A 12,821-nucleotide genomic window follows, 5' to 3' on the forward strand; every position below is an offset into this window, starting at 1 on the left:
CCCATCTCATGATGCTGGCATTCAGCCAGGAAGGACATCTGGCCTGGCGGGCAACTTTTCCTAGATCAGTGGGTAATGACATTTTGAATGGCTTACCAAGTGTGGAAAATGTCTAGGATGCACATTCCATAAATGTTACTAGAACTAACCTGAGACAAGTTAGAAAATTCAAATGGTCCCATTTCTCTTCCTGTAGAGAGAGAAACTTTAAAAGGAAAAAAGATACTTGCTCTGATAGCAAAGGTTCAAAGAGCTGCTTTCTTCTCATGTTGAACATGGCACTTAAGCAGAGCTGGAGAAACATTAATATCTTTGGAGCTACTTTGTCTCTTCCAGTTTGCAGAAAATGTAGGTCTTTAGGTTTCCCTCCTATTTCCCCTTTGCTATGTGCACAAAGAAAATGGTACACATACAGAATCACAGGAGAGAAGAATCAGTGGTGTTTATTCAACAAAAAAATACTGGGATTTTAATGCCTAGTGTTGGCCTTATATTCCTACCTGGGGCATTGCCATCAGTGTTTTGGGCCAGTTTACAACAACTACGTGTTATCCAACATGCTCTTTCCAGAAGCAGCCAACTCTCAAGACTCACTGAAAGGTTCTGCTTGGTACCCAGTGGGCTAACATGTTCAGCTGCCTCTGTACAGAAGAAGAGTGGCATCTCTTGCTTGCTTGCTAGAGCACTTACAGACCAACAACAAATCCTCTGGGATCTAATCCATACAACGTTTACACAGGTGTGCCACTGACATGGTCCAAGACTTCAACTGAAGGATGAAAAGTAATCCACTGAGCTAATTGAAAATGTAATAACTGCTGCTTGCCAAGGGTCACCACAACACTGATGTTTCTCCACTACCAACAGTAAGCGAATAAGAAGTTATTAATCATACAGCAACCTTGCCACCTAAGAGGTGGAAGCTTGTAGATCTTAGTGAATAACTGGAAAGGAGGCTGGTCTGTTATTTCTGTCTTCTGCTTAGCCCTTGTTAAGAAAATTCATGGCATGAATGTAACAAATGTCAAATTGCTACACAGCTCTCTTCAGTGCTCTTTCCAGGCAGCAGAAATGCAAGGTACCCAAGAACATGACATGTACATGGCCTGAATTCACAATGAAGGACAGTTTCCCATGAAAGCAAAGAACTCAGATATCCAAAAAGGGCTGGAAGCCATTAGTTCAATCAGAGATTGACTTCTCCTCAGACTGTCAGACAAAAAAACCCAACACAAAACGCAAGAGAAACTGCTGAAAACACACTTCCACCTAGGAAGGAAATATAAACAAACTGATAGTTTTGAGCGTCGTGTTTTTGAGATTCACCTTCTTTTCTTGTGATGGAATTGTGGATAATCTTTGAAAACCACATTAAATGTAAGCAGATTCTCTGTGCCGCAGCACCTCTGCTCTGTCCTCTAGTGTCTTGCTCTTCAGAGTGACGTTCGATAAATAGAGATGAAAGTGCAAAGATGAGCATAGTCTGGGGGAAACATATGACATGTGCTACCATTTCATGGCTGCACTTGATTTTAAATAATAAAGTGCACCAGGCTATGCCTTTTTGCTGTGAGATCGTATAGAGCTTAAGATACGTAAATCTACAGTTCATGTTGTTATGAAATGCTGTAATATAAATCCCAGTAGTAATGGTAGTTATGAATTTCTGGCTTCTTTGACACTAGGGTGCATAACAGAACTCACTTCATTATTTCCAGGTAAAAAGTCTGCTCTTATGGAATCCGTGACAGGGAAGATCCAGGAATGTTTATAGATGTAGGTATGCAAAATGATGGCAGCTCCCTTCCTTCCACTGGGCTGATCAGACATGGCTCCTCAATAAGCCATCCAGCACAGTGTATAAAGTACTACTTACCTTGAAGCATGTACTGAAGTCAAGTTTGGAAGTTTATGGATGCATGCACTTCACCACTCTACTGGAGAAGTTAGGCCTATGGATCCATGCTTTGCTAACCATGATTTCAGTCTTAAAAGTAGAGAAAATCTCTATACATTGATAAGAGAAACATTAGCCTAGCATGGCTGCACCTGAGGGGAAACTGCATTTCCAGAAAACTGAAGATCTCATTTTGCAGTGCAGTTCCTTCAGGCAATGTAGCCACTGAGAAAATGCAAAACTTGATACATCATTAATATTCTTCTTCGTCTGGCATTTTCTGATTACCATTAGCATAAATCAGCCATGGTTATAGAAAACATTTCACTAAGATCTAAATGCAAAAGAATAACCCTATGTTCTAAAAATCCTGAAAATACACATGAATCTGCAATAGGCTCATTGCTAATACCTGAATTATCTTCATCTTTGCGGATCTTTAACTTTACAAGGTCCTCACAGTGCTGAAGAATCTGGACAGCATCTTCCATTGAGCAGTTGTCAAGTCGAATATTATCTATGGCAAGCAACTTGTCACCCAGTTCCAGTGTACCAGTTCTGTGAACCAATAGACAGGTTTACATGACATTCTAGTAGCATTGAAGCAAGATATATCAGAAGGTACAAACAAGATTATAGAAACAAGATGGATTTCTAAAACCATCTATTTCTTCATGTGCTGGACATGACATTTGTAGCTGCTGTTTACAAAATAAAAGCACAAGTCTCTTACAAGCTCCTTCTGTTTAACTTGAGTCAGGCTGGCTACACAATGGAGACAGATTTCTATTGGGAGCTTGAATGTCTTACCTGTGAGCAACACTTCCTTTCTTGATATCAGAAATAACCAGAGGGTCTCCTGGTTTTCTACTGGATGGAGCTGTAATAAAGAATACATACAATTATCTGGGTTTTTATTTCTAGAGAAAAAGATGGGCTAATTCTGTAAAAAAATGAATGCTTCACACCCATTATTTACCTGTATTATATTTCTTTCCTTTCCCTACATTATATGTACATGAATACAAATGAACAGCAGCAGCCTATTATAGTAAGACTGGAAACTCTACATCACAAAAATTAGAAATTGCCAGAATTAAGGTAACTGGTGCAAAGTGAATTTAATCCAACATGTCTGAATTCTGGGTCAGGCCAGGACTGAACTGTGAAGATACCACTGTACAGGTCCAGTGACATAACATAAAATACTGTGTAGTTACAACACATGAGGGAAGAGCTCTTTTAGTAGAACCTTTCAGCATAACTACCAGTCCAGATCTTTGGACAGATTATTTCTGTCAATCATAAATCATGTTTTATTATATCCCTCACCAACAGAGCTGCTTTGACAAAAAATTCTACAGAGTGGGCTAGACCACATTCTCCTATCCACTCCTGTCTCATTCCCTGCTTAAGGAAGAGGTATGAAGTCAGTTCTGCCTGGGTGAGTGCTGCCTAATTCACAATAAATGAGATGCTGTGGAAAGTTCCCATGCATGCCTCTGGGCTGACTGATATGCAATATCACATCTGCACAGATGTACCTTACACCAGACCAATGTTTGCTTCCTTGTGTCTCGCTGCTTCCTCTGAAGTGAATGCCTCTTTTGATGAGTAACCTTGCTCTTCTACACTGCTGATGAGCTGTAAGCATGGTGGACTTTTCCCCACTTTATACTGGGGATACTTACTAGAACCCCCATCCACTCCAGCAATGGTCAAAGTAATGGAACCTGCACTAGTCCTCTCCTTCTTGTCTCATCTTCTTCCTCCCATCTTCTCAAAGGCTTCTGAAATACTTCTCAATTTGCTATCTGTCCATCAGGGTGAAAAGGATGCTCTGCTCTACAGTGCCACCCATTGCTTTTCTTTACTGGCTTCTGCAAAAGAATTTGACAAGTTTTCCTGGGCTAGTTCTGCAAGCCATTCACAATGCTGCTTAGCAACTTTGCTTCATTTCCACTTGCATGGGAAGCACCTAACAACCTCAGAGGAAGAAACAACAATCACTGACTGCTTCCAGAGGACTGTTTTTTATGGAGCAGCTTCACTGAATGACAAGTTTCATCTACTTGCTGTGAGAAGACTGCACTGAAGCTGTAAACAGAAAGCTCAGAACTTGAGGGGGCCGAAAGAGACATTTTTAGTGAATGGTGTGGTACCTGCTCTCTGCCACTGGGAATTATACCACCTACAGCTGTTGTGGTGAGGAGGTGGTCCTTATGGAGAATGCAGACTGATGTTTAGGACTGTTGGTAGAGAAGAGTGGCTGATATTAAAACCCTGCCACATGGGACAAGCTGCTCAGTTCTCCTGAAAGCGCCCGGGAGGTTCCTCCAGTTCTGTGCTGGGTTCTGAGGCCTCTGCACTCACTCACAGCGGGTCTTTTCCATTAGGCTCCAATGCCTGACAGTCACCTAAAAAGCTCCCCATACTTGAGGATCACCTACAAAATGTTGACGTCAATTACTTCAGCAACATAAAACTCTTTTCTTTGATGGAAACTGACATATATTCACCTACAGCAACCACAAGGTGTATTAATAATGACGTTCCCAATACAATATTCTAACAGATCTTGTTAACCTCAGCTGCCCTGGCCTAGAAAGCCTTTGAATGTACATAAAAACTGTTTAAGAACTGTTAAATAGCCATATTTCAAATGCAGTGCCTTGAAAGTCAGAATCCAGACATACAAGGACTTACAAGAATTTTTAGAAACTTGTTGTCCTGGTTTGGGCCAGGATAAAGGTGATTTTCTGTTTCTGTACTTTTGCTTTTAGCTAAGTCCCTTGTAAGTAGTTGCATTTGCTGAAATTAACAGCAAGTTTCTCAGACAGTGTATGTGCTTCTAGGACTGATAACACTTGATGTTTATAGTTACTGCTAGAGACTGGTATGCAGGCCAAGGACACTGCTCAGCTCTGCATGAAAATATTTTACCGTCCAGGAGGACACAGAGGCCCCACCTGAACCCTCCTTTAGGGAGGATCAGACAAGATAGATGCCAGAATTGACCAGAGTATTCCATCCCATATACGTCACACTCAGTATAAATTTGAGGCATCACGTGGGCCGAGCCAGATCTTTGCCAGATCTTTTCCTGCTTCCCTTCCTTCACCCGGCATCCTGGAAGGATCCTGTCTGTTCATCTGCCTGTGGTCCTGATCCGTGCCAGCCCATATCTGTGTGTTCCTGCCTCCGGTTCCCGACTGCTGCCGACTCCAGGAGTCCAGCCTGGACTTTCCCAGGGCTGCCCTACAGCCTCGGTGGTGACGTGAGAGTTATTGGGGGAAAGGGGGGAGGAATGTGGTTTCCATTTTCCTGTATATTTGTATATATTTAGTAATTTTTCCCTATTTACCATTACTGTTTCATTAAAGTTGTGTAGTTTAGTTTCCAACCCATAAGTCTCTCTCCCTTATTCTCTCTCCTTTCTCTATCAAGGAGAGACAGATTAATAGAGAGCGTCTGTTATTCGGTTTAATTGCCGGGCCAGTGTTAAACCGTGACAGATTTATTGGCGCCCAACGTGGGGCCCGAGCTAATTGGCTCGAGTCCAGTTTAAATTTTGACTAAATTGCCTGAACAGTTTGAATTCCAACTCCAGTGAAAGAATGGCTTTCCTGAGCTGGAATCAGACCTTGTTCTTTGGAAATTTCACAAGGTTGGAGATTAAACCAATCGTGCCGTACCTTTGGTATTTAGGGTATGTGATGTGTATTTTTGCAGCTGGGATTGCTGTTACTTTGTGGTTTGTCTTTCGTAAGAGCTGCTTAAGAACCATCATTGCAATATTGTCCTCAATACTGGTGTATATCATGGTGCATGGTGCAGTAGTGTTTCATACAGAGATAAAAAACTTGGTTGGTAATTACACTCCCAGTTTTAATTTGGAAAATTACACCATTCCATCGTATTTTGGGCTGACTCCACCTGATTTTAGTAACAGTAGCATTTCATCTCTCAATCTTTTAGTGGGTGTTGTTAATCTCTCTCATATATTGGTGAGGAGTAACACAAAAACCACAGTAATGAGATTGAGTATGCCTTTTCGGAGGCCGAGAGTTGCTGTTCGGAGAGTGAGAGCTGCTCCTCGTACAGAGAGCACCCCCACTCCTGCCTCCCCAGCCGCTTCTCGCCCCCCCTCACGCAAGGGCACAACTCAGATAAGGCCGGCCAGCATCGCCAGTGTTTCTGCTACAGCTTCAGTTGCTGTGTCTACTCCCACAGACACTGCTGCTGCTCAGAAAACAAGCCCTGCTGCTGCCACTGCTGCAGATGCCTCAGCCTCTCCCCCTCAGCCCACACAGTTACTTGTTAACCCTGTAACTAGGAGAAAAGGAAAACAAGGGAAATCAGAAACGAGCCGTAACCCTTCCAAGTCTGAACAAGATGACCAGGTGATAGAGGAAATAGAGGATAATGGCTCTCCTCCCAGACCAGGTAGAGCAGCTAGTGCAGAGTCAGATGAGGACTCAGACTCAGAATCTGCTCAGCTCTATTCCATGAGAGACTTGCGTACTCTGAGAAAAGATTTCAGCCGTTTTCCAGGTGAACCACTTCTCTCTTGGTTACTCCGATGCTGGAATGAGGGGGCTGCTACCATAACATTAACTCAGAAGGAAGCCAGGCAGTTGGGATCCCTGGCCAAAGATGCAGGTATTGATCGGGCATTTGGGGAAAAGGCTGGAACTACCAGCCTGTGGAAACGACTCTTGTCAGCTGTAAAGGAGAGATATCCCTATAAAGAGGAAATAGACTGCCCACAGATCAAAGCACGCAACCTTGGAAAAGCTATCAGGTATCTCGAAGAATTGGCTGTGCGAGACGTGATCTATAATAATGATGACATTGAAGATCCCTATCATGTACCATGCCCTAAACCTATGATGCAAAGGTTTGTGCATGCTGCACCACCACCTTTTAATCATACACTATCAGTAATGCTATGGGTTCCTGCAGAGATAGATACAACTGTGGGTGATGTGATTAAAACTGTACGAGAGTGTGAAGATGCTGTCATAGCCCCTTGTCGGGCCTGGGTCTCAGCTATCAAGAGAGCATCTGAGGAATGGCATTCACCCCCTTCTCCTCAGACAGATGGAGGACGCCGCATTGCAGCCACTAAGAGGAGACGCCCTCCTATGAGACAGAATCGAGAGAAACAGAAATCAGCAAGAGGGACCCTATGGGTAATCCTGTGTGAGTGTGGGGAGGACATGAAAAAGTGGGACAAAAAACCTACTGCTGCCCTACAGGACCGAGTGATTGAGTTGATAAGTAAGCCGAAGGCAAAAGGAGGTCCTTCTAAAAAGATGGCTGCTCAAGTGTCCAGTGTGGAATTACCCAACCCAAAAGTGCTGGTGACTCAAGATCCATGCACATCAGGTGTGAGTACTGGGGATGCAAGCTCCAGTAATGCACATACTGACAATGCTGTATGTGCTCAAGCTTAGAGGTGCCCTGCCTCCAGCCAGGTGGAGGAGAGGGACAACCGAATCTATTGGATTGTGTGGATTCGATGGCCTGGCACATTAGAGCCACAAAAGTATAAAGCCTTGGTGGACACTGGTGCACAGTGCACCCTAATGCCATCGAATCAGAAAGGCACAGACTCCGTCACTATTTCTGGAGTGACGGGGGGATCTAAAGAACTGACTATTGTGAAGGCTGATGTGAGCCTCACTGGAATAAAGTGGCATAAACACCCAATAGTGACTGGTCCAGATGCTCCGTGCATCCTTGGCATAGACTACCTCAAGGGAGGTGATTTCGAGGACCCGAAAGGGTACCGCTGGTCCTTTGGTACTGCAGCTATTAAGACTGAGAATGCAGAATGGCTGCATACTTTGTTTGGCCTTTCAGATAAATCCTTTGTAGTGGGATTGCTGAGAACTACAAACCAGCGTCTGCCAACTGCTACTTCAGTAGTGCATCGTAGACAATATCGTGTCAACAGAGATGCTGTGGTCCCCATTCACAAGCTGATCCGGCAATTAGAGAGCCAAGGAGTGATCAGCAAGACTCATTCACCCTTCAACAGTCCTGTATGGCCAGTGAAAAAGCCAAATGGAGAGTGGAGGCTGACAGTGGACTATCGTGCCCTGAATGAGGTTACACCACCACTAAGTGCTGCTGTGCCAGACATACTAGAACTTCAGTACGAGCTGGAGTCAAAGGCAGCCAGGTGGTATGCTACTATTGATATTGCTAATGCATTTTTTGCTATTCCTATAGCACCAGAATGCAGGGCACAGTTTGCCTTCACCTGGAGAGGTGTCCAGTACACTTGGAATCGACTGCCCCAGGGGTGGAAACACAGTCCTACCATCTGCCATGGACTGATCCATGATACCTTGGAAAAGGGTGGAGCTCCAGAACATCTACAGTACATCGATGACATCATTGTATGGGGTGACTCAGCAAAGGAAGTCTACGAGAAAGGTAAGAAGATAATTGAAATCCTCCTAGAGGCTGGTTTTGCTATTAAAAGGAGCAAGGTCAAGGGACCTGCACAAGAGATACAGTTTCTGGGAGTTAAGTGGCAAGATGGACGTCGCCACATCCCAATGGACGTGATTAACAAAATAACTGCTATGGCCCCACCAACTACCAAAAAGGAAACTCAGTCCTTTTTAGGAACTGTTGGTTTCTGGAGAATGCATATTCCTCTTTATAATCAAATTGTGAAACCTCTCTATGAGGTTACCCGGAAGAAGAAAGACTTTAAATGGGGCTCAGAACAACAAGCTGCTTTTGAGAATATTAAACAGGAGATTGTACAGGCAATGGCCCTTGGACCAATTCGAACAGGGCCAGACATCAAAAATATTCTTTACACCGGAGATGGAGGTGATGGTCCTTCATGGAGCCTCTGGCAAAAAGCTCCAGGAGAGACTCGAGGCCGACCTCTAGGATTTTGGGGTCGAAACTACAAAGGCTCCGAAGCCAACTACACAGCTGCCGAAAAAGAGATATTGGCCGCATACGAAGGAGTTAGAGCTGCTTCAGAAGTGATTGGTACTGAAGCACAGCTCCTCCTAGTGCCACGATTACCTGTACTAGGTTTTATGTACACAGGTAGAGAATCTTCCCATCATGCTACCGATGCTACCTGGAGTAAATGGATTGCTTTACTTTCACAGAGAGCTAGGATAGGAAGACTCAATCGTCCAGGAATTGTAGAAACAATAACACATTGGCCAGAAGGCAAACACTTTGGAATGCCACCAGGAAAAGTGGTAAAACGGGCTGAAGAAGCCCCACCATATGACCAACTACCAGAGAGTGAGAAACAATATGCTCTTTTCACTGATGGATCCTGTCGTTTGGTAGGAGGCCATCGAAGGTGGAAAGCTGCTGTATGGAATCCTACACGACTAGTTGCAAAAACAGATGAAGGAGATGGTGAATCAAGTCAATTTGCAGAGGTAAAAGCCATCCAATTGGCTTTGGACATTGCTGAACAAGAAAAGTGGCCGAGACTTTATCTCTATACTGACTCATGGATGGTAGCAAATGCCTTATGGGGTTGGTTAAAGCAGTGGAAGCAAAACAACTGGCAACGTAGAGATAAACCTATCTGGGCTGCTGAACTTTGGAAAGACATTGCTACTAGGTTAGAGAAACTTGATGTGAAAGTGCGTCACGTAGATGCCCACGTACCTTCATATCGAGCTACCGAGGAACATCGAAACAACCAACGAGCAGATGAGGCTGCTCAAGTGTTCCAAATAGATCTGGACTGGGACCATAAAGGTGAACTGTTTTTGGCCAAATGGGCCCACAATGCTTCAGGTCATCAAGGCAGGGATGGAACATATCGATGGGCTCGTGACCGAGGGGTGGATTTATCTTTGGACTCTATTGCGCAGGTTATCCACGATTGTGACATATGTGCTGCAATTAAGCAAGCTAAAAGGTTGAAACCTCTATGGTATGAAGGGAGATGGTCAAAATATAGGTATGGGGAGGCCTGGCAAGTCGACTACATCACACTGCCTCAAACTCGCCAGGGTAAGCGCTATGTGCTTACAATGGTGGAGGCAAGTACAGGATGGCTGGAAACATATCCTGTGCCTCATGCCACAGCCCGGAACACTATCCTGGGCCTAGAGAAACAAGTCTTGTGGAGACATGGTACACCAGAGAGAATTGAGTCAGATAATGGAACTCATTTCAAAAATAATCTCATAAATAATTGGGCCAAAGAACATGGTATTGAGTGGATATACCATATCCCCTATCATGCACCAGCCTCAGGTAAAATTGAAAGGTACAATGGTCTGTTAAAAACTACCTTAAAAGCAATGGGTGGTGGAACTTTCAAAAACTGGGACAAGCACTTGGCAAAAGCCACCTGGTTAGTTAATACCAGGGGTTCCATCAATCGAGCTGGTCCTGCTCAGTCAGATCTTCTACATACAGTAGATGGGGACAAAGTGCCTGTGGTGCATGAGAAGAATCTGCTAGGGAAAACAGTTTGGATTTATCCTGCCTCGGGCAAAGGTAAACCCATTCGTGGGGTTGCTTTCGCTCAAGGGCCTGGACACACTTGGTGGGTGATGATGAAAGATGGAGAAGTACAATGTGTACCACAAGGGAATCTAACACTAGGTGAGAATTCCTAATTTCTGCTTGTCTAGTTTAATCAGTAATGCATAGACTCTTTGGGAGTCATGAACTTGTATCCCACCATAACTACTGTTATGTGAACTGTTGCATAAACTAACAGTGTTCTATGAGTGTTTTTCAGGATGATTTTGTGGTGATGAAGCCAGAACTAGGTTCATCGGCTGGCATCCAGTAACTTCCTTGAAATTACCATCTGCAACCTGCAACTTGTGGACCATGGACATGAACTGTGAAGACTGGTCCTTCTTTTGAGAATCTGCTACAATAGATGAACATCTGCAATTGTAGACTGAATTACTTAGTGAATTTTAGCACTGAGAGATAGTAATAATTTGTGTATAGATGTGTTTAAGGATAAGAGTTAGTAATGATTAGAGTATGACGCAAATGGTATGGAATAAGGGGTGGAATGTCCTGGTTTGGGCCAGGATAAAGGTGATTTTCTGTTTCTGTACTTTTGCTTTTAGCTAAGTCCCTTGTAAGTAGTTGCATTTGCTGAAATTAACAGCAAGTTTCTCAGACAGTGTATGTGCTTCTAGGACTGATAACACTTGATGTTTATAGTTACTGCTAGAGACTGGTATGCAGGCCAAGGACACTGCTCAGCTCTGCATGAAAATATTTTACCGTCCAGGAGGACACAGAGGCCCCACCTGAACCCTCCTTTAGGGAGGATCAGACAAGATAGATGCCAGAATTGACCAGAGTATTCCATCCCATATACGTCACACTCAGTATAAATTTGAGGCATCACGTGGGCCGAGCCAGATCTTTGCCAGATCTTTTCCTGCTTCCCTTCCTTCACCCGGCATCCTGGAAGGATCCTGTCTGTTCATCTGCCTGTGGTCCTGATCCGTGCCAGCCCATATCTGTGTGTTCCTGCCTCCGGTTCCCGACTGCTGCCGACTCCAGGAGTCCAGCCTGGACTTTCCCAGGGCTGCCCTACAGCCTCGGTGGTGACGTGAGAGTTATTGGGGGAAAGGGGGGAGGAATGTGGTTTCCATTTTCCTGTATATTTGTATATATTTAGTAATTTTTCCCTATTTACCATTACTGTTTCATTAAAGTTGTGTAGTTTAGTTTCCAACCCATAAGTCTCTCTCCCTTATTCTCTCTCCTTTCTCTATCAAGGAGAGACAGATTAATAGAGAGCGTCTGTTATTCGGTTTAATTGCCGGGCCAGTGTTAAACCGTGACACTTGTCTAGAACTGCATGCATTCAGGAAATGCCTATGCTGCAGTTTAGAGAACAGCAATTGACTTTTTTCGAGATGCATAATTTTCATAGCTTGTTTCCCACTTTCATGCCACAGTCAACTATATCTTATATGACAGTTCCATGATTTACTTGAGGTTTTTTTGTATTTCTCACCAATTAATATCCTGTTGAAATTTTAAAATATTACTGTTATAAAAATAATTAAAAAGAACCTACTTTTTTACACGCTGGGTTGCCTTATAAATCTCTGAGGTTATACACCACCCACTGTACAATGTCTGCAGCTTGAGTATTGAGATAGTTTTTAAGAACCTGCTTCATAAAAATTACCAGTCCTAATGAAAACAGTCCATTATTGCTCCAAAAAGAAGCAAGAAAGAACCAAACCTGGGGAAAGAGCACAGCTCAAAGTACAAAGCCACAGAGCACATGTGGATGCAAAGGGTATGACACCACACAGGAAGCTATTTCAGTTTCAAATTGAGTAAGTGTGAGCCAGTGGTATTTTGACAGCTATCCTGGGCTATTAATTGTGTCTGGAGGATGAAAGACTTTTTGTAGGCAGCAAACCCAGCTCAGTGTGAAACAAATCCCTCCATGCTGGCAAGTCCTTAATAAGCAGCTAGACCACACTTTGTTTTATTCTTGTTCAGTGCTCATACCATACTTACTACAACTATTTGAGTTGTGTTGCAGAGATAAAATCTTTAATTCCCTTTGTACTGCACATCACCACAGCCTAAGTTTGCCTCCCAAACACTAGTGAACAGATGCTGTCCCCAGCAAGAATATTGAGTGCCATTAGCCTGATTTTACAGATGAGGAAAGGAAACCTGGCAACATTTAGGTCAAAGCATGACAATTTTCAGTGAGCCATTTGAGATATCTATGCCTTTATTTCTCACGGTAGTTTGTAGTATGTAACAGTTTCTATGTCCAAAAGCACAACTACTGGGATTTTCAGCAACAGCTGCAGATGCTCAACATTTCTGCAAGGATGACCCCAGGATCTCAACAACTTCCCCAGAAAATCAAGCAGCCACTTGTGGAAAATCTCATTCCACCCAC

At 43.6% G+C, this 12,821-nt stretch overlaps 1 protein-coding gene across 1 annotated transcript in view; it reads right to left on the reverse strand.

Annotated features, from left to right (window-relative positions):
- Nucleotides 1-12,821, reverse strand: part of GRIP1 (glutamate receptor interacting protein 1) — a 229,760-nt gene that overhangs the window by 23,334 nt on the left and 193,605 nt on the right. Inside the window, 2 exon segments of the mRNA XM_030467152.1 lie at nt 2,310-2,455; nt 2,708-2,777. Coding sequence (XP_030323012.1) covers nt 2,310-2,455; nt 2,708-2,777 — 216 coding nt within the window.

Source organism: Calypte anna, chromosome 1 (assembly GCF_003957555.1).
Source record: "Calypte anna isolate BGI_N300 chromosome 1, bCalAnn1_v1.p, whole genome shotgun sequence".
In the NCBI taxonomy this organism is placed as follows: Eukaryota; Metazoa; Chordata; class Aves; order Apodiformes; family Trochilidae; genus Calypte; species Calypte anna.